General features: G+C 40.3%; 1 protein-coding gene across 1 annotated transcript in view; it reads right to left on the bottom strand.

The window, feature by feature from the left end:
• Positions 1-7,839: 7,839 nt before the first annotated feature.
• The window catches only part of LOC111142677 (eukaryotic translation initiation factor 3 subunit H-like), a 35,229-nt gene continuing 21,030 nt past the window's right edge, over positions 7,840-22,038 (bottom strand). The window contains exon 4 of the mRNA XM_022495978.1: positions 7,840-8,423. Coding sequence (XP_022351686.1) covers positions 7,967-8,423 — 457 coding nt within the window. The 3' untranslated portion in view covers positions 7,840-7,966. The remainder of the gene's footprint in view (positions 8,424-22,038) is intronic.

Below are 22,038 nucleotides of genomic sequence, written 5' to 3'. Positions count from 1 at the left end.
ATGTGAGGTATGTCAAGAAGGTTGAATTTTTTAAAAAAAATTTTTTAAATTAAAAATTTTTTTAAATCCTCCCATTGTATTAACTTAAGACAAAAACTGTCAAAAAGAGCTCCAGAAGCCTGCTTTAATTGCAAACAAATGCTTTTGGGGACATGTAAATAATTTTGAATGTCATCCTGTAACTCAAACGAATAACAATACAACGTGTTTAAAATTATAGATCAGATGAACCGGTCAGATCACTCTTTTTCTTTTTACGTCTCTTTCCCCATCAACACAGATGAATTTTTGCGCTAAGTGTCTATTCACACATTAACTTAATAACAACACGTATTTTCACCAATCTCCTGGCACCCACCGTTAAAACACCAAAAGAATAATCCTTCAATTTGTTTAGCCCACTGAATTTTGAAGAGACCGAAAGAGTAAAAAAAAAGTTGGCAGTTTGGCTGAAATAAGAGTGTGCTTTTAGAAAAGAAGAGGTTCCCCAGAGAACATTTTAATACTACCGAGCGTTTAGTAAGAAAAACATTCAGAAATAAGCAACATCCGTGGAATCGTGAAGCCTGCAAATCTGTCAGGAAGTTTCAAAGGAGAGGCAGGCTCACTCCGGCGGACGGTGCATTGTGGGAGAGGAAGATTGCCTTCCTAATCAACTTCACCATTTAAAAATGTAGACACATCATTATGAATTGCTTCTGATAGCCGAGCGTTCACAGCAGAGGGTTTGTTCTTAACTATTTTTCTAGTGCCAAGTCGTGCTCAATCGCAGCATTTTAAATTATGTGCTCGTTGATGAAATTGGATGCACTGCTTTTTAGGTTTTCATCCAGCTAAGATCATGTTTGGGGAGAAGCCAACTGTAGATGCAGTTTTCTGCCTCTGAGCTGGAAACTCCAAGTTCACTAAAGTTCAGGAAGTTCAGAAAGACGACAGGGGAAGGAGAGCCCTGCCTGTTTGGTGGCTCAGGACTTTCCCAGGACGCCCTCGCCGCCCTCACCAGGTCAAGTTCAGGTCCACACGCAGCATGGTAATGATGCATGATTTTCTCCTTTGCTCAGCTGCCCTCCGTTTCCTTTCTCATGGAAGACGCTCAACAGATATGTGCGAATTTGGTTTTGTCTTCTGAAGATAGGCCATGTTTTGTTTCCAGAAATCCTATTTAAAATAACACTCTGACTTGCAAAAAAAAAAAAAAAAAAAAAAAAAAAAATTCTCTTCCCCACATTTTTATCTCTCACTACAATGTAGACATGACTCCAGGGGACTCACCGACTCCAGTTGGCCTCCAGGCGCCCAAAGAAAGAGCATTTTAATACCGCCAGTGGCCTCCCAGCAGTATCAGGGGATGCGGGCTTCAGTCCAGACTTGCTGGCTCCATGAGGGTACACCCTCTCTTCATCCTGCATTCACCGCTGGAATGCAAACCTGCAGAGTCTGAATTCAGACTTGAAAACGGAAAGGAACTTGGAAAGCAAAACATAGTATAGAGAAGCCGAGAAACTGTGACGAAAAATCTCAAATAGGAGCTCTGAATCCAAAAGGCAAAAAGCTAACTTAAAAAATTAAGTGTTCTCCAAGGTGAGAGAATGTTTTCTGGCCCAGAAGACCTGTGCCCAAGTTGGCTGGATGGGAGGAGAGAGAATTACTCTCCCAGCACTGTGCCCTGCAGTTCAGTTCCAGGAACTGATGGCCTCTCTCGTCTGGTGGGTGGCAGACTGGTTTCTGTAAAGGGAAGGATCTCAGGCCTTGTGGGCCATGTGACAGCAACTCTTCCACCCTGCCCCTGTAAGTGGGAAAACAGCAGCAGAAACCATGTAAACAAACAAGCCTGACTGTATTCCAGAAAGTTTTCTTTGCAGAATCATGCCGGGGCGCCTGGGTGGCTCAGTGGGTTAAAGCCTCTGCCTTCGGCTCAGGTCATGATCCCAGGGTCCTGGGATCCAGCCCCGCATCGGGCTCTCTGCTCAGCAGGGAGCCTGCTTCCTCCTCTCTCTCTGCCTGCTTCTCTGCCTACTTGTGATCTCCGTCTGTCAAATAAGTAATTAAAAAATAAAAAAAAAATCTTAAAAAAAAAAAAGCAAACCCTCAATCTTTGCAGAATCATGCCGACCCCATCTTGTATGTCTACCAATAAACCATTTGGTCAAGCCTTTCATCTGGTAATCATTAATAGCGTCATCATCAAGAACACCTTGAACTGAATTCTGGAAAATCTTTGACTCGTTCAGCTTCATAAGGCCACAGCATCGGCCTAAGTCCTTATCAGAAGACCAAAAATGTTTGTGATTTTTAAAATTTCCCACTGAAATTCCAACCTTGGTCAGAGATCTCTCTAGAGAATATTTTTTTTTCCCCACTAAGAAGGAACTGCAATCCTAATTAGCCAGGATCAAAGATTCAAACACAACCGTGAAAGTGTCTCTGTTTTCAGACAATCTTCTAGCTCTGTCATTGCTACATCTAGCTGCTTGTTTTAGAACTCAACCAAATTTCCTCATGCACCGATCTCCAATATATGTATTCCTGGTTTTCCTAGGATATTACAAAGGTCTGAGTTCATTTACCAGGCGCTTCCGGGTTAGGGCAAACTTTTCTTACAGTAATTTAAAGACAAAGGAACAAATGAGTTCCAAATAGTCCCACTTGGGCTTCCAGTATGACCGGTGGTTCTTGCTATTTTATAATTTGGGGTTTATTTTTTTCCTACTATGCAGCTGTTTTGGATTTTTACAGTTGATATATTTCTGCACCCTTTAAATCTTACATTAAGAACAACTTAAATACTTCTTGCTAGAAAATGAGAATTCAAAATCAAGAACAATTTTGAAATTAAGAGTCTGACGTTCTTCAACAGCTACCTGATGGTGATCTGTTTGGCTAAACGCAGTTATTCTTAGGAGCTCATATACACAAAACAAAAAGTTTCAGACTATGAAATGAGGTTCCCAGCATTTTAGAAATCACCTGGATTACTGACTCCCACTGCTTGTTTTTATGAGAAATTAAATTTATCAAGAAAAGCACAAACTTGCCTTGCCTTATTTAATCTGTATTTGAGAAGTTCCCGTTTACTTCCGTTTTAATGAATCTACTTGAATTGGCTTCTGGTTTGTATCAGATGTTGCTTTGGAATGTTTTGCAAGGAAGTTATATTTTTTGAAGAAAAACAGTCTTTGTTAAATACCGTAATATCACTAAATCAGGCAGTTTATCTCCAACAAGTAACAGACTCAGACAATTTAAAACATCCTAAGTAAAGGCCTTTCTGTAAAACTTTGAAAAACACAGAAAGGTGTTTGTAAGAATGTATCAGTGTTAAAATTTATGGTATACCTTGTAACTTGATCTTTCTTATAGTTTAAACTATAGTCTTTTTAAGGATTGAAATACGAGAATAAGTTCTCAGAAGGTTGTTATTAAATAATTTGAGGAGATAATCCTAATGTATGTTTAATCCATCTCACATCCCTGTTTACAACACATGTGTCTAGAGTCCCCATGAGGAACCTCCCATGACAGAGGGACCAACAAAATTCCTTTGTTTTGTTGACTGATTCCTTCCTATATGAACTTCTTTCTTCTCTGGGATATTTTTCTTTTGACCATGGTGACAGAACAAAATTATATGCATGACAGAAAGTGGTGGCACAGAAGGATCCCAATAATAGAGCCACTGGGAGGTGGGCAAAGGCACTGCAGTCGGACAGTGTTTTAAGCCTGCTCCGCAGACTCTTCTTACTTAGAACCAAATTTAACTACTACCGCCTTTGCACCTGTTTGTTCATCTGTGAAATAAAGATAAGAATATCCACCTTGAAGAGTCAGAACCACATTCATTTAAAAAGTAATTACCATTTTCTCCCAGATGCCCTGGCTCTACCGCTTCGCTGTGCCATCTTTAGCAGGTTACTTCACTTCTCTGTGCTTTTTCCCCCCCTCATCTGTAAAATGAGGCTGTTACTATAGCTCTCTCTCATTGAGAGAGAGGATTAAGAGACCTATATGCAGTTTCAGAACAATACATAGGACATGGTAAGTGCACAATAAATATTTCATACTGTTCCGATAGTCATTTTTAAAGCAGTATTAATGGTGGCCAGTAAACAATTATGTATTGGGCTTACAGGCCAGCAGGGGAGAGAGCCCCCAAATACCAACAATGTTGTCTGACAGGAGCTATCACAGAGAAGAAAAGGGAAGGCGAGGGAAATATGGAGGGCCCTGTGTAAACCTGAAACACTTGCCGCACTGAAGCCCTGGGCTGAGCAAGAGGGAGGTGGCTGAGCATGGTTGGGACTCGGGACCACAGGCGGGAAGAAAGACAACAGGGAGCCTTTGAAATGCTAAGTTCAAGGACAAGGGGAGGGGAAAAGTGAAACCAGAGGGTCAGATAGAAGAAAGCCCACAGATCGCCCTGCAAACCTTGCTGGGATTTGCGATGATTTTAACCTGACAAGCCTGAAAAGAGATTTAAGTGGGAAACAGAAGAGTTTCCTTTGCGAGGCGTGGGCCTTTGAAAGACTCCATTGAAGAGGCAGGACTGGAGGCTGGCGACCCGGTAGGAGTCTGCAGCGAGAAACCAGGTCCAGAGGGGCGGGACTTGGCCCGGGTCTTGGTAATGAAGAGGGGCGTGGGGAAGAGGAGGTGTCTTTGTGAACTGTGGAGGGGCTGACTTCACATACCAGCTAAGTGTATTGGTGTTGTGGACATACTCATTTATTCGATCCTCTAAATTAGGTTGTAATAAAATTGGGCCAGCAGTGGAGGAGTGTCCATAAAGTAGCAAAATATTTACTTGACATATGAAGAGCCTGTGAAAGATGCTGTGTGTCCTTGATGCCTTTGCTGAAATTAACTAACAAGAAGATGCTCACAGGCCCTGAGGGGGATCCTGGGGCAGAGGCTCCATTTGCAGGACCTGAGGGGCAGAAGGTCCAGGACTGCCAGCACTGCCAAGAGAAGGAAGCCTAGGAGTCCCCCAGATCTCGTGGTGTCAAGCTGACTTCCCAACCCAGACTTGCTTCGCCTGTCCCCATGTCTTGCCTTTTCCCATATTATGTTTGTTGTTTGTTTTATTCCATTTATCAGTGATGCGTCATTGACATACAGTGTTAAATTAGGTGTACAGCATAGGGATTCAACAATTATATCCATTACTCAGTGCTCACCATGGTTAAGTGCAGTTACCATCTGTCACCTTATGAAGTTATTATTACTGTATCATTGACTATATTCCCCATGCTGTTTTTTCCATCTCTGTGACTTATTTATTTTATAACTGGAGGTTTGTACTTTCCTACAGTATTCTGATGACAAGCACATCACTTAGGGTGTTTTAGGTCACACAGACCAGAACACTTACTTCTAATGGCTTTTAAAAAGGAGAAATTGTTATTTCATGTAACAAAAAGTCTGTAGGGCAATTGTTTTTGTTTAGTGGAGTGTCTCTACAGCTTTCCCAGCAACATGGGTTCATACTTTTCTACCTTCAGCTTTCCTCCTCAAGCTGATCCCCTCGTGATTGCCAGCTCCAAATATCCTGTCCTTGCATAGCAACATCTGAGGAGAGAGAGATAGAATGACCAGTTTTTTTGGCACTTGTTTAGAGTGGAAAAACCTTCCCCCAACACTGTGCTGCCGTTCCCCTTACTTCTCATGGACCAGAACATCATCTCATGCCGATGTCCCAAATTAGTCTGGCAGGTGAATAAGTCTTCGGAAGCTGGGGCAGAGTTGGGTCCAGGCTCTGCCACAGTGCTTGGCAGCCAACACCTGAAGGGAATCCAAGCGCTGGAATTAAGAAGGGGATAGACCAAGAGCAGGGAGTGCCACAGCAGGCCTGATGATAAGGTGGCTACTGGCTGAGGTTAGACCACAAGTCCTGTTTGACCCAGACTTGAGAGTTGTAAAGAAGATTTCTTTTGTGGTCTAACAGCACAACTTGAATGGTTGTACTTATGCTTTCTAGATCAAAAAAATGCCTTCTCTTTTCCTTGGTGGTGCTTAATCCTGGGGAGTTAATAACCACAGTTGGATCCATTGAGACCTCTGGGTCCTCTGCCCCCAAGGAAAAAGCACTCATGAATTCAGACATACAGAATTTTACTTATGATTTTAGGGGGTTGTGAACTTCCTGAAGCTCACTCACAGCCCAGCTGGAGGCGTTCTGGTCAGGACCCTTCAGGGCCCACTAAGCCCTTTGCAGTCATTGAAATGGAAACAAAGCTGCTGGCTGAGACCCAGTCATTCCTGATACCCACATCCCTGTAAGAGGCTTATCCATTGAGGCAACTATTCAAGTTAGACCCCTAAATTGCACAAGATAATAACTTTTTCACCTTTTTAGTGGGTACTTAAAGCATTTTCATACTCCCTCCATCAATGTTATGAATGCTCTTTCCAGAAATGTGTTAAGTGAAATGACCTCTATCTCCTGACAAAATGCCAATAGAAACAATTTAGATGTAACAAACAAGCAAAAATTCCTCAAAGCCCCTTTACTCAAGGTTCTCTAACTTCTACAGATGAATCAACTTGTGTTTACAGAAAGCTATATTGATAGGTCACACTCACCAGGCTCACAGTGTACTTCAACATGTTAGTTTTGGATTTATACCCTTGGCTTTTAATGAGCCTCATCTGGCTGGTTGACCATCTGATGACTTAAATTCATTATCTGTCACCCTGAGGTGCTGGAAGCTCAGGGAACCAGTACAGGAAAATATAGGTTTCCCTGATAGTCCTACTGCAGTAAAGTCCTTTGTCTCTGACCCAGCCATCTTGTGTCTTCTGTCAGTATGCATGACACTGACTGGATGAGTTGTTAGCCTCTGAGCAGGGAAAAATCTCAAAGTTTTCACAATTTTTGACTAGTACTCTTCATTTGGGGAGCCACGTATGATCAGAGAATTTGTTGCCTGTGAAAAACTATCCTTTCAATCAACTGGTAAATGCTGGTATGAAAAGTCCATTTTCTTCTGGTAAGTGCTAAATGAATTAATAGCCCAAAATGTGGCTAACATGGACTATTATGGTGTCTAACCACTATAAATAATTATTTCTTTTAAAAGATGTAACCCAAATGCTATAGGCTCTGTCTTTTCAGAACAGGAGTTCAGTGCAGCTAGGGTCTTCAGGGAATCTACAAAATAGGGCTTGGGGGAGTCCTCCTATGGCAGCAGCTTTGGAGCACTCCTCATGTAGTTGGTTCACTGAGAATTCTCACAAACAAGGTTTACATGACTCCTCAGGTAGTTGGTTTACTGAGAATTCTCACAAACAAGGCTTACATGACTCCTTGAAAGAAAGACCTAGGTCCTGGTGAAGTGCCAGGCATAGATCCAAGATGTGGGAATGATGAGGGCAGAAACTCAGAAGGCAAAGAATATCAAATATGGACTCCAACAATGGGGCACCAGCAAACGTTCCAGCTGTACAGACTTCTATAGAAGCAGAGGCTAGACAAGGTTGTGAGTGTGTCTGATTTAAGAAATTTCTGTTCAGAAAAACTCTGTGAGGGAAGGAGGGAAGGAGGGAAGCAGGATGAGGTTGAGGGAAAGAACCAAGAAAGGTGTGGTCTTGGTTTAAGTCTATCCTTGGTCTGATCTTTGGCAAGGGAATGGGTGGATTGCCTCCAATGAGGCAAGTGTGCTGGCTTTGGTGAGGAGGACATGTAGGACACATACTTGCCCCCTTTCGGGTAATATGGCTCCCATTGGCTGAGGGGCAGTTCTCTAGAGAACCATAGCAGTGAGCTGTTGGGAACAACCAACATACCCCCAGCAGGTTGGGGAGATATATAGATATATATAGATATATATATCTATTTTGTTATTGTTGTTTTATTTTTATTTCATTATTAGCTAGAAAGACTTTCCAATTGGCAAGTGTAATTTCTTCCAAGAATTGCCCCAACGTGATCTCAAAAGTCCATGTTAACTCCTTTTCTGGAAACTTCCTTTTCTCAGTTGTTGTATTCCTGAAGAGCCTGGGCCATGAAAAGTTTGCCTAAGTTTTGGGCAGTGAACTCCTTGATGTTCTGGCAGTAAGTGTTAATCTGGCCTGCAATGAGCAGAGAATCCATCCTGGCAGGCGGCTGAGGGGGTTTGAAAAGTTTGGACAGATCCTCCTCAGGCAGCGGGGGTTCCCCTCTACTCTGGCGCTGCATGTTCTCCTGCTGGCGACGCTGCTGATACTGATGTTTCTGCTGCTGCTGTTTACTCGTGTTCCTCATGTATGTGTTATATTTAACTATATCTTGGCTCATTTCATCCACTCTGTCCATCAGCAACTGTAGATTCTTCCCCAAATGGTTGCTGCTAGCAAGACTAAGCAATTCATGTTTATCTGCTACAGCTGACTTCTTCTCAAGCTCCCACATTAGGACGTTGATCAGATGTGAATATATATCTATATATCTCCTGGTAAAGGAGACAGCCAGTGAAGGGCACCAACAAAACCTACCATCTACTACAGCAATGATGATGTGTGAGGGGGTCAGCCAGTAGGGACTGGCAGGGGATAGGACAGCATGGAGTCTGTGAGGTCATACTGGAGTTACATGGTGATAGTAGATGATGGTGGGTCACTGCTGTGCTTGATATTGAGAACTGGGGGACTCTCTGTACTGACAGTATCTACAAATGGTCTCTTTCAGGATTAAAGTCAATTAGTACCTTATTCTACTTTGTTATGCTTTCTGCAACTCTGGAATTCTAACTTACATGGAATTGTGGTGTTCATGTCTCCCCATGTTCATTCAAAAGGAACATGAGTCAGCTGATCTCTACAGTCCAGGAGAACATGCACCCAGATCTTTTCTTAAGACTTAGCAATGTGGTTTACCATGGAACAAAGAAGATTGACTAGTGCCCAGCATCTTTTTCCTGCTGATGGGAAAAATACAAGTAAAGAAATGAAATTACCTGGTTACAAATTCAGCAAAAGTAGGACAGCATTGGGCTGAGCTTCTTGGCCACCGGTATATCTTTAAAATTTTGTACATAATGTAGCCACCACCATGTCTCTGGAGATACCATGTCCTTCTAGTCACCAAGTTTTCTTTTTTTTTTTTTTTTTAACAAATTCTCAAGTGAAACTTCATTCAATTTATACACACTGGGGTTTTGGGGAGTCTAAGAGAAGTATCATTTTGCATGTCACAGGTCAGAAGTGCCATGTGAAGAGGAGTTAAGAGTCAGCACCAAACCACATGAGCACAAACTTGCTGCTTTAGTTCCAGACATCTTTAGACCAGGAAATTGCAATGAATCCCATGGGGATTGAGTTCTTTTTGAGAAGTAATCATTCCCACTGCGCCACAAGAAGTCCCTAGTAATGGAATCTACTACTACTAAGTATGTACTAATTGCTCACTTGACATTCTGCAGAACAAGAAACTCATAGAAGATTTCAGCTTTTTTCTAGAGTAGAGTAACAATGGCCAGCACTATCCTCCACCTGCCACCCAACCTGGACCATTTGAAATTGGATCCAAATAATGTCCTATCTACAAGGAATCATCTCTACAATAAATGCAGTAGCCCTGAATGGTCATTAGAAAGTATCACTGGGGCTGAAAGGCAGCGAGGGAAATCCCAGGTCATGTGTAGAGAAAAGGATAGTTCTGAGTGATTTAAATTTGGGAGATTTCAAGTTGCAGGCTTGTATATCTCCCATGGTCTTTCGAACATACCTGTTCTCTCCTTGGCTGTATAAACACTTCTTCTCCCAGAAGAAGAGGGGATTTTACCATTGGGTGAGTAAATGTTAATTTAGTTCCTTGAAAATAAAAGACAAGTTATACCCTTAAGGGGTCTATCAAAGCAGCTGAATATTTTGGAAAGAAATTCCTTCTTTTTTTTTTTTTTACCTTATTCCTTATTTTCTTTAAAAAAATTATTATTGAAGTATAATGGACATACAATGTTATATTAGTTTCAGGTGTACAACATATTGATTTGATAATTCTATACATTCTTTAGTGCTCACAATGATAGTGTAGTTATATCTGTCACCATATATTATTGACTATATTCCCTAATCTGTACTTTTCATAAATGTGACTTATTTATCTTATAACTAGAAGTTTATATCTCTTTTTTTTTAAGCTTTTTTTTTCTTTCTTTCTTTTTCTTTTTTTAAGTAATCTCTACTTCCAACTGAGTCAGCCAAGTGCCTCTGGAAGTTTGTACCTCTTAATCTGCTTGATCAATTTCACCCATTCCCTGACCTGCCTCCTTTCTGGCAACCACCAGTTTACTCTCTGTATTTAAAAGTCGGCTTGGTATTTTGTTTGTTTGTTTAGTTGTTTTAGTTGTTTTGTTTTTTAGATTTCACATATAAGTGAAATCATATGGCATTTCTCTTTCTCTGATTTATTTCACTTAACATAATACCCTCTAGGTATATCTTTGCCACAAATAGCAAGATTTCATTACTTTTTATGGCTGAGTAATATTCGTGTGTGTGTGTGTGTGTGTGTGTGTGTGTGTGTGTGTGTATGCCACTTCTTCTTTATCCATTCATCTATCAATAGACACTTGGGCTGCTTCCATATCTTGGCCATTATAAATAATATTGCTATAAATATAGGGGTACCTATAACTTTCTGAATAAGTGTTTTCATTTTCTTTGGGTAAATACCTAGTAGTGGAATTATTGAATCATATGGTATTTCTATTTTTAACTTTTTGAGGAACTTCCATACTGTTTTCCACAGTGACTGTGTCAGTTTACATTGCCACAAATAGTATGTGAAGATTCCCTTTTCTCCACATCCTTGTCAATACTTGTTACTTCTTGTGTTTTGTTAACTAGCCATTCTGACTGGTGTGAGGTGATATCTTACAGTTTTAATTTGCCTTTCTCTGCTGATTGGTGATATTGTGCATCTTCTCATTGTCTGTTGGCCAGCTGTATGTCTCTTTTGGAAAAATGTCTATTCAGGTCATCTGTCCATTTTTAAAATCATATTTTTTGGTGTTGAGCTGTATAAATTCTTCATATATTTTCAATATTTACCATTTGTTGGTTGTATTGTTTGCAAGTATCTTCTTCCATTCACTAGGCTGCCTTTTTGATAGTTTCCTTTGCTAAGGAAACTTTTTATCTTGATGTAGTCCCAAGAGTTTATTTTTGCTTTTTATTTCTCTTTCCTGAGGAGACAGATCTAGAAATATGTTACTAAAGCCCATGTCGAAGAGATTACCACTTATGTTTTCATTTCGAAGTTTTATGGTTTCAGGTCTCACATTTAGGTCTTTAATCCATTTGAATTTATTTTTGTGTATGGTATGAGAAAGTGGTCCAGTTTCATTCTTTTGCATGTAGCTGTCCAATTTTTACAATTATTTATTGAAAAGATTTTTTCTTGATTGCATATTCTTGCCTCCATCATTATAGATAAATTAGCCACATAGACATGTGTTTATTTCTGGGTTCTCTACCTTGTTCTGTTGATCTATGTCTCTATTTTTGTGCTAATACCATACTGTTTTGATTACTATAGCTTTGTGGTGTATGTTGAAATCTGGCATTATGATACCTCCAGCTTTGTTCTTCTTTCTCAAGATAGCTTTGGCTATTCGTGGTCTTTTGTGATCCCATACAAATTTTAAGATTATTTATTCTAGTTTTGTGAAAAATTCTATTGGCATTTTAATAGGAATTGAATCTATAGGTGGCCTTGGGTATACTACTTCTCATTTTGGCAATATTAATTCTTCCAATCCATGAGCAGGACCTATCTTTCCATTTGGTGTCGTCTTCAATTTCTTTCCTTGGTGTCTTATAGTTTTCAGAGTATAGGACTTTCAGATCCTTGGTTAAATTTATTCCTAAGTATTTTATTCTTTTTGGTGCAATTATATATGGGATTATTTTCCTAATTTCTCTTTCTGCTACTTTGCTAGTATTGTATAGAAATGCAACAGATTTCTGTATATTAATCTTGTCTCTTGCAACTTTACTGAATTCACTTATTAGTTCGGGGAGGGTTTTTTCTTTGGTTGAGTCTTTAGGGTTTTCCATATATAGTATAAGTTATCTGCAAATAGTCAGTTTTACTTCTTCCTTACCAATTTAGATGTCTTTTGCTTCTTTTTATTGTCTGACTGCTGCAGCTAGGACTTCCAGGACTATGTTGTGTAAAAGTAATAGGAGTGGACATCCTTGTCTTTTCCTGACCTTAGGAGAAAAGCTCTCAGTTTTTCCCCATTAAGGATAATGTTCATTGTGGGTTTTTCATATCTGACCTTTATTATGCTGAGGTATGTTACCTCTAAGCCTACTTTGTTGAGAGGTTTGTTGTTGTTGTTGTTGTTTTTAAATCATGAATAGATGCCAAGTGCTTTTTCTTCATCTACTAAGGTGTCCATATAGTTCTTAGCCTTTCTCTTGTTAATAAGATGCATTGCATTGCTGATTTTGTGACTGTTGAATTACCTTTGCATCCATGGAATAAATCTCACTTGGTAATGGAGAACGATCCTTTTAATGTATGGCTGTATTCAGTTTTCTAATAATTTGTTGAGGACTTTTGCATCTCTGTTCATCTGAGATATTAGCCTGTAGTTCTCTTTTTTTGTTATGTCTATCTGGTTTTGGTGTCAGGGTAATGCTGGCCTCACAGAGTAAATTTGAAAGTTTTCCTTCTTCTTCTACTTTTGGGAGTAGTTTGAGAAGAATAGGTACTAACTCTTTAAATGTTTGGTAGAATTTACCTGTGAAGTCATCTGGTCCTTGACTTTTGTTGGTTGGGAGTTTTTGATTACCAATTCAATTTTGTTACTAATAACCAGTCTGTTCACATTTTGTGTTTCTGACTCATTCAATTTCAGAGATTTTATGTTTCTAGGAATTTATCATTTCTTCTAGGTTGTTCAATTTGTTGGCATATAATTTTTCAAAATATTTTCTTATAATCCCTTATAGTTCTGTGGAGTTGATTATTGCTTCTCTTTTGTTTCTGATTTTATTTATTTGGGTCCTCCTTTTTCTTGATGAATCTAGCTAAAGGTTTATCAATTTCGTTTATTTCCAAAGAAGCAGCTCTTGGTTTCATTGATCTGTTGTTCTACTTTTTAAAGTCTCTGTTTCATCTACTTCTGCTGTTCCTTCTACTAACTTTTGGCTCCTTCCTTTATTTTCTTTAAAGAAACAAACATTAATCAAATAATCAGCAAATAGAAAATGTAAATGGTGATGAGTGCTGTAAAGGAAAATGTAGGGAGCCACAGATGTATTTACCTAGGTTTGGAATCCAGTCTAGGAGTGTAAGGAAAGCTTCTGTAAGGAATGGCCAGCAAACTGAAATCAGAAGGATGAATGAAAGTTAAGTGGAGCAGAGCAGGAATTCAGCAAAGTCCCTGAGGCAAAAATGAAAAAATGAAAGCAAGTGCTTGGGTGGGAAGAGGGAGGAGGAGAAAGATTGCAACAAGGGAAGAAATATAAGAAGATCACATAAGTCCCTGTATAATTTTATCATTAACAATGGGACATAGTGAGTTGTAAGCAAGAAGAATACGTAATCATATTTGCTTTCACACAAGGGGCAGTTGGGAGACTGGAACATTAGGCAGAAAGAACAAATACAAAGATGGCTGTTTGCAAAAATGAAGCCAAAAATGGTAGTATTTGGACTCAGGTGGTGGCAATGAAGATGTGAAAAAAAAAAAAAAAAGCAATAGCAACAAAAAACAAAACCAACAGGGGCACCTGGGTGGCTCAGTGGGTTAAAGCCTCTGTCTTTGGCTTAGGTCACAATCCTGGGGTCCTGGGATCGAGCCCCACGTCGGGCTCTCTGCTCAGCAGAGAACCTGCTTCCCCTTCTCCTTCTCTGCCTGCCTCTGCTTACTTGTGATCTCTGTCAAATAAATAAATAAAATCTTAAAACAACAACAACAACAACAACCAGCTAGCAGATTCAAGAGCTGTGCTAAATTGAATCAATCCTCTCTCCAAGAATTATTCTTCCTTATCTGTGTAGCTATTTCTATTTTAGTATCGGTAACTCTCTTTTTCAAATTTTTTTATTTTAGTATAGCTGATGCACAATATTACATTAGTTCCAGGTGAACAACATAGTGATTCAATTTCTCTGTAGGTTATGCTATATTCACCACAAGTGTGGCTACCATCTGTCACCACATAGTGTTATTGCATTATCATTGACTATATTCCCTATGCAGTGTCTTTTATTCCTGTGACTTGCGTAGGTTCTTGTGAACTCATAAGTTTCCTGCACCTGGGACCCTGTATCTCCCTCTCCTTGCACCCATGTTTTTTCCCAGCTTTCCTTCACCCTTCCCTCTGGCAACCATCAGTCTGTTCTCTGTAGATCTGATTTTGCTTATTTATTCATTTGTTTTGTTTTTTAGATTCCACATATGAGTGAGAGCATATGGTACTTGCCTTTTTCGGTCTCACTTATTTCACTTAGTATAATACCCTCTAGCTCCATCCATGTTGTCACAAATGGCAAGATCTCATCCTTTTTATGGCTGTGCAATATTCCATTGTGTGTGTGTGTGTGTGTGTGCGCGTGCATGTGTGTGTATGTGTGTGTGTGTGTGTGTGTGTGTGTGTGTGTGTATGCATATCACATCTTCTCTATCCATCTATCAGTGGACACTTAGGTTCAACAACTCTTTAAAACACTTACTGCTTATATGTTTTTCTCCCTCTACTAGACAGTAAGCCACTCAAGGGTGAGTGTCATGTCCTTGCAGTTTGTATCCTCAGCACTTGACATGGGTAGAGCTCATCACCAGTCAGTCCCTCCGTAAAGGTATGTGGAATGATTGAAGACTAGTGAATCCAGATATTGGAAATGAGGGAGGGCGTGCTTCACAAAAAAAGAGTGACAAGCAGAGAACTGACATGGAGCTTATAGTCAGGCAAAGATATGAGCAAAAATGGTAGATGGGGAATGATTCCATGAAGAAGAAATCTTTCAAACTAAGGAGGCAGCAGTCACTCTATTTTTTTTTTCTGTGTTATGCTGTACTACACCCAGTGAACCTGATCATTCCAGTAATAGTCTGTAACAGTCCAGTAATAGTCCCTCTCAGTTAGTTACATCTTACAGCTACCCACTCACAATGGTGTATGTTCCCATTTGTGGACCTGGAGTAAAAATTCAGAAAAAAGTTGTCATGCCCTTTATTAACTATAAAATAAAAGATTCCTAATGTGACAGAAGTTCCCTCTCTTGTTCTCTCTGATACACTGGGGCTCCTCAAACAACACCTATGCCCCTGATACTCTGATACCACAGCTAGACTGCAGGGCTACACAGGCTGAGGGATTCAACACTCACCACCTCGTGTGGTTCTCACCCACCCCAGGTGGGGCATGTCAGCAACATCTAGGCTTCAGCACCAGCACCAGAGTGCTGGTGTAATGCGTGTAATTCCACTGCCAAAGGCCTCCCTGTACCCAAGGACACAGACAGAACTCAGCAAGAATTCCATTCATGTCATTAGTGCCAATGCAGCCATCCATGTCCCTTGCCAGGGTTATCATGGACAAGGTTACAACTGTTCCAGGGTTTTCCTGATGGAAATAAGGGTTGGGTGCCACTCAGCAGGGCCTATGCAGACTTCCCCACTCATTTTCTTCCTCCACAGTTGCCTTTCTCACCCCTTCCAAACACTTTCTACCCTGATTTCTGCAACATGAAAAATCTTGAAGCTCAAGCTTTCTTGGTCCCTACTATCCAGCCATTCCTGTAGCCTTCCAGCATTGAGTCTTCTGCACATTTTTCTTCACCCCTTCCCTCCACCCCTCCACTCCCTTTCCCTATCCCTCGTCCTTCCCTTCTGCTCCCTTTATACCAGTACTAACTCAGTGACTCAAGGTACTAGAGAATTTCTATATGGGAGTGACTCTGTAGGTGGGCATCCAGAGGGTAGGAACAGCACTGGACAAGAACACTTGAAGCCATGTCTGCAGAGGAAGGCTAGGGGTCTTACTCAAAGAATTCCCTGAATAGGGGCAGCTTGGGAAGCTTGATGTTCACTCCAAATGGCACAGCTGTTTGCTGAGCAACCCCTCTTTGCAGACACTTACATTTGGAGTAGTGTTGTGGTTCATATGTGCTCTATATTCTGGTAGGATTCCTATTTGAGTATCAGGCTGAAACTTCTAATTCCTAATGTGTACACTGGTAGCCAGCTTACCTGGCTGAAAGTTGGCCTAGATTCCACTTTCCTCTTCTCTTTTGTCCTCTATTGGAGTAGAGCTGGGCCCTGACCCCAGGTGCAGCCTACTGAGAGAAGGAGGCCGATAGATTGACTGCTTCATTCATTCACTTCCTTGGCAATCATTTATTGACTTCTTCCTTAAGGGAGTAGCTAGGAATACAATACTTAATAAGGCAAAATCCCTACTTCCTCAAGAAACTCTCAACCTAAATTTGCAGGGGGCAATAGTCAAGCAAAAGCATTTATTTGGGATCAAAGAATTGCAATTTGCAGTGCACCAGATTTGGGCAGCACCCCAAATCAGGGGTTTTTGAAGACAAAAAGGGAATGCTTGCATACAATTTTTACAAAGAATTTGATTGCTATTGACTGCAGAAAGGTAATCTTGGCTGAATATAATTGGTTGCTAAGGCTGTCATAAGCAAAAGTCTGTTATTATACAGGAAACACGCAGGTGTTTGTTCTGAATCCTTGGAGAATGTGTGGTTTGGCCCAATTCCAAAGTTCATGGTTCCACTAGTGAAGATGTGCATGAGGCCCACCACCGTTTTGGCCTCTGGGCTCCATTTTAAAACCCCTGGACACAAGTGACTCCATTTCATTTAATTTTTCACAGAATCAACAGTTTGACGGGAAAGAGACCAGTAAATAGGCAATTGTGACAGCATGAAATACACAGTCTGTGATGGGGGTGGTCACGGGGTGTTGAGGCACCTGATAGGTGAGGCCAGGCTCAGCTTTGGGAATGCAGAGAGGAAGGACGAACTCTCAGAGGTCAAGTCTTCCTCCTAGTACACCTCAGTGCCCTTCTTTATCTCCTAAGCCTCCACTTCTGGCATAAAATGGTCTTGCCTTGGAAAGGGATGCTTGCAAGGTTAGACCACAATCCGCTGTTTTCTTAGGTTCAGAAATTCATAAGGGGGTTCTCCAAGAGGTGCGCATGCACCCAGGGACACAAAATGGAGAGCTAACATTCATTTTTGTGTTTTCAAAAATATAGAAAAGGCTTGGGCTTTTTCACACTGAACGTGGACAGGCAGTTAGGTCCTCACCTAGTGTGAACATCAGCCACTGGCCAGAGGTGGCAGAGCACCTCTTTCTAGCTGGTTCAGTTTAGCTTCGTGTGATGATGCACTTCCAACTCTGTGTGCCCACAATTTAGTGATTATGTTATTTAGATTGAACTGACCCTCACATATTGAAGACGGTTCTTGCGATATGAGCTCAAAGGAACAAAGCTAACAGAGCTAACACTCTGAAAATGAACCATGTTTTCAGGAAAAAATAATTAATTCATGTTTATGTTAGCCTTTATAAAATTCTATTTCACTTAAAATGCACAGTGTACAAAAATAGGCCTATACAGTGTTCTCAAATCTATAAGTAAATACCTAAATTCACACTATGCTCAAAAAATGTTTCATTGATAGTGATTTTTCATTAAAAATGCTTATGGACTGGGGCAGTCAATTAAACATCTGACTCTTGATCCCTGCTCAGGTTGTGATCTCATGGCTGTGAGTTCAAGCCTCACATTGGGCTCCATGTTGAGTATGGAGCCTACTTAAAAAAAAAATACTTATGGACCATCGCTTTAGATTGCCAATCTCCGCCTCTAAGTAGGTAGTCCATCCGTCAGGTAGATCATTTTGTCCTCACCTAGCTAGTGTCAACTTTGTTCCACACCAGAAGTTCTGGCATATATATGGTTACAATAGTGGAACGTGGAAACAAAAACAATGCCATAAGTATATTGCAAAGTACAAGCCCAGAGAAACTCTTCCTGTTTCTTGGCCGACATCCCACACAGGTATGACAACAACAGAGAGCTCCTTCCCGGATGTGGCTGACCCCTGTCTTCTCTGGTGACAGGCGCGCTGCTCACCGTCTGCCTGGAGGTGCCACCAAGCTGCACAATGGCTTTATGAAGTCCTCTCTTTGATTTGGTTCCTGGTGGTTTGCTGTTTGAAGTCTTACCTTGTTCTGGATGGAAACCATGTAAAACTATCACATTCTATGTTGTTTCCATTCTCGACTATGAATTCATTGGTACCCATCCAAATCAAACCTTAGTCCTGATTTCCTCAATCTTTGGCTCGTATTTATAAGCCTCAGAGAACCTCCCAGCCAACCTGGCTTGAATCTGAAGCCTCTTTTACCCACATTTTACACAGCCCTGCTTTCAAACCCAGCAAGCCTGCAACCAACTGCTCAGGAATCCCACAGCTTCCTTCCAGTCGTGTTATATGGAACTTTGGTACTGGTTGTTTAAAAAAAGAAGCAGCAAGATCCTTTGGTGATGCAAATCAAGTTAGCTTAATAGAACTGTAATGATCTTGGCAATCATTTTTGAGGCAGCAGTAGCTAATCATTGTGGATCTAGCTGTATGTCCAGACAGACACATGGAGAATATTAATGGAAATCTTCCCACAAACTTTCTTTCAGAACAGGCCTGCAATTTGTTGAGGGCTCTTCTTCACTTTCTGTAGAAAAGGTCACATCCCCTTTTAAACAAATATTCTAACGCTTTTAACATATCACATTTGTAAAAAATACGTACTGGCAAAAATACATACGTGTGTACAAATATATTTGTAAAAGTGCATAGATGTGCGTGAAGTCCTAAAGAGTAGCATTTACATGTGATGACATGTCGCAGTCTGCCTCACTACACTGTAGAGTTAACACCACCTGTGAAAAATATTGGCTCTGTAATGAATGCTTATATTGTAAGTACAGTAGAAATACACCATGTGTATTACACCCTATAAATGTAATACAGGAAATTAACATAAAGGCATTTGCAAAGTCAACGTTTATATAGCTCTCTCCCACGGAGGGTCCCAAGACTTGACTTCATCCCCAAACTGCTGGGCAGGGATGCTTTATAAATTGATTCTTCATCAGTGATGTATACACTCCCAGATATGTGGAGAGAAAAAGGCTTCATTTATTTTCCTTTCCTAATATTTATTATAGCACCTGGGACATATAAGCAGGAGATGCAGACCTCTGGCCAAATTCAAAGACTCGCATAGGAAAGCACATGTGCCACTGCCCCCCCACCCATGCTGAGCCTGATAGAAAAGGATGTCGGGCACTCCTCCCAGGCTTTTTGCACATGCGCAGGCTTCCCGTTACATGCTGGGATTAATGCCTGCAGCTGAGATCAGCCTGTACTTCAGAATTACTGGGACAGGATAAACAGAAAGGAACAATGTGTTGTTTTCGGTAAGAAGCTGTATCTTAAGGCACATACAAGAAAAACAGGGAAGAGGCCACATTAACACATACGTTACAAGCTAAAAAAGAATCCCTCTTCCCTTTGAACTGAGGTTTAGAAACTGGGGTAGGAGATATACCCAGATTGTTTACATGAACACTGCCTCTCTCTAGGCACAACTGTCCATCTCATTTTGTGGGGTAAGAAACAGACAGAGTTCTGTGTGAAGTTCTTGTGACACCGGTGTCCTTAAGGCCTTTGTCCATGTTGAAACTGAGTTTCTCATTCACAAATCAAGCAGTAGGATGAAATACGGGTTCCTAAATTGAATGAGAGATTACTGCAGGGGCTCATCACCTAGAAGGTAAACTGGAATGTCTCCCCGTTAATTCATGGCCTTACCCGACGAACTTCATTTACTTAACAGCTCCTGTCATTCATCAAATCTAAGACACCACTGATTGCCACGTGTACCCTTACTTTATGTACCTCTAAGGAAAAGAATACACTTGGTGATAATGTCAGAGCCATCAACTGAAAGACACGCACTGATTTCAGAGGTATTAAGTGTGAAAATACACGTGACTAGGAATTCAGGAAGTAGTGTATTTCTGGTGCACTTATGAGATGTCAGGTACTATAGAGATTTTTTCTGTTATTCATGGAACTTGCTGCCCCTTCAGAGATGGGACAAAACCTCATCTGTAAGACCTTCAGTTCTTCCATAGGGATGACCGCAAAGAAGCCAGGCCGCCTCTCTTCACCATTTGACTTCAGCAGGACAAGTTAACCATTTACGCCTGCTGTGTTTGACAGCAGGTGAGCAAGTAAATAAAAGAAAATGGGAAGATAGTACAAATCTTCAAAATAGCAGGCACATGACTTCTACAGTGCTGGAAACCTTATAGAACCTAGTTTCGGTGAATCCCCATTGATTCATGTTTTGTTTGCAAATACGTTTCCTGTATTTATTCCTCGGGAATAAATAGTATGGACTAGTTCATTTTTAGAGAAACAAACATGTGCCGTTTCACAGGCAGTGGTACACTGGGGACAAAGAAAAGAGGATACGGTAGGCAGAACCCAGATGGAGAGCACACACTTTGAAGTCAGATTTTAAAAATAGATTGTTAATTGCCTACACTTCCCAGAGAGTTTTAACCTATCTTGCTGTACAGGTACAACCTGGAGGACAGTTCTGTTTTGACTGGATTTGGCTGTTATTTACCCACTGAGACCCACTTCCAAAAGTGATCACGACAAAGATTCAAGACAGGCAGGTAGGCTGTGTGCCTGTGTGGCCTGACTCCAGCCCACCACTCCTTGAGGGCTCCCCACTGCGTCTTTACTTGAACCCCTGTTCTGTCTGCTTGGTGTTTGAACCCCAAGTTATTGAAAACCCATCCAAAGAAAAGGAATCGATTTGTTCTTCACCTCCTCTGTTAAGAACACTTTCTCATACATGCAGATTGGAGCCTGACTTAATTCTTTGAAATTAATTATCTTCTTCATTTTGCTTCATAAAACAAAAATGTTCCGTTGAAACGGATGCATCTGATTGCTGCCCTATCCAGTCTTAAAGAAAACAGCTCTTTTGGAAAGGTCTCTGTAGTATTTTGAATAGTAACATGTGTAACTGTTACTGAATGTGTAACGTAAAAGAAATGTCACGTCAACGTCCTTACTGTAGTCAAAGCACTGGTTGGGGTAGCTGCTCTGGGCTATTTTAGTTTCATTTCAATTATTTAAGTTGTCATCATCATTGTTGTTTTTAATGTATTCAATGATACTGACATTTGTAGATTTGGACTTTTACTGGCTCTGTCTGTCCATAAAAATAGTTTGTTCCTTAGTTAGCCCAAGTACTTTTATTAACATTTCTGAAGATCAAGGCTGGCTACCTCATTGTATTCTTGTTCTTTCTCCTTACAATATAAATAAATAAAAATAAGTCTTATTCTTGTATAATGCTTTGCAGTTTCCAAGACACTTTATCATACACTATTATATTTGAAATTCACAAAAATCTTTGTTAAGTGACCAGCCAAAGCCTTTTATTTGTTTTTTAAGATTTTTTTATTTTTTTATTTTTATAAAATATTTATTAATTAAAATATTTATTAATTTATGTATTAATTAATTAAATTAATTATTAATTTAATTAATAAATTTAATTTAATTAATAAAAAAGAATTAATTATTAATTTAATTAAAATATTTATTTTTTATTTTTATTTTTATTTTTTATTTATTTACTTGAGAGAGCGTGAGAATACAGAGGCGGAGGGAGAAGCAGGCTTCCCACAGAGCAGAGCCAGATTACTGTCTCAGGGCTGATCCCAGGACCCTGAGATCATGACCTGAGCTGAAGGCATATACTTAACTGACTGAGCCACCCAGGTGCCCCCCAACCAAAGCCTTTTAGGCATGAAACTTTCATTCTTATAATCAGCCTTAGGGAGAGGAAGGGAACCTGGATTCATCAGTCTCCATTCCAGTGTTTTGTCAATTTTAACACTAAAAGATGTAGACAAAATAATCTTGAAACATAGACTTAAATAAAGATCATAGTCATGACATATTACAGAATAAGATCTTTTCTTCTC

This window comes from Enhydra lutris, unplaced genomic scaffold, assembly GCF_002288905.1.
Source record: "Enhydra lutris kenyoni isolate GAN:26980312 unplaced genomic scaffold, ASM228890v2 scaffoldscaffold8, whole genome shotgun sequence".
In the NCBI taxonomy this organism is placed as follows: Eukaryota; Metazoa; Chordata; class Mammalia; order Carnivora; family Mustelidae; genus Enhydra; species Enhydra lutris.
This window is presented reverse-complemented; position numbering and strand designations above follow the sequence as displayed.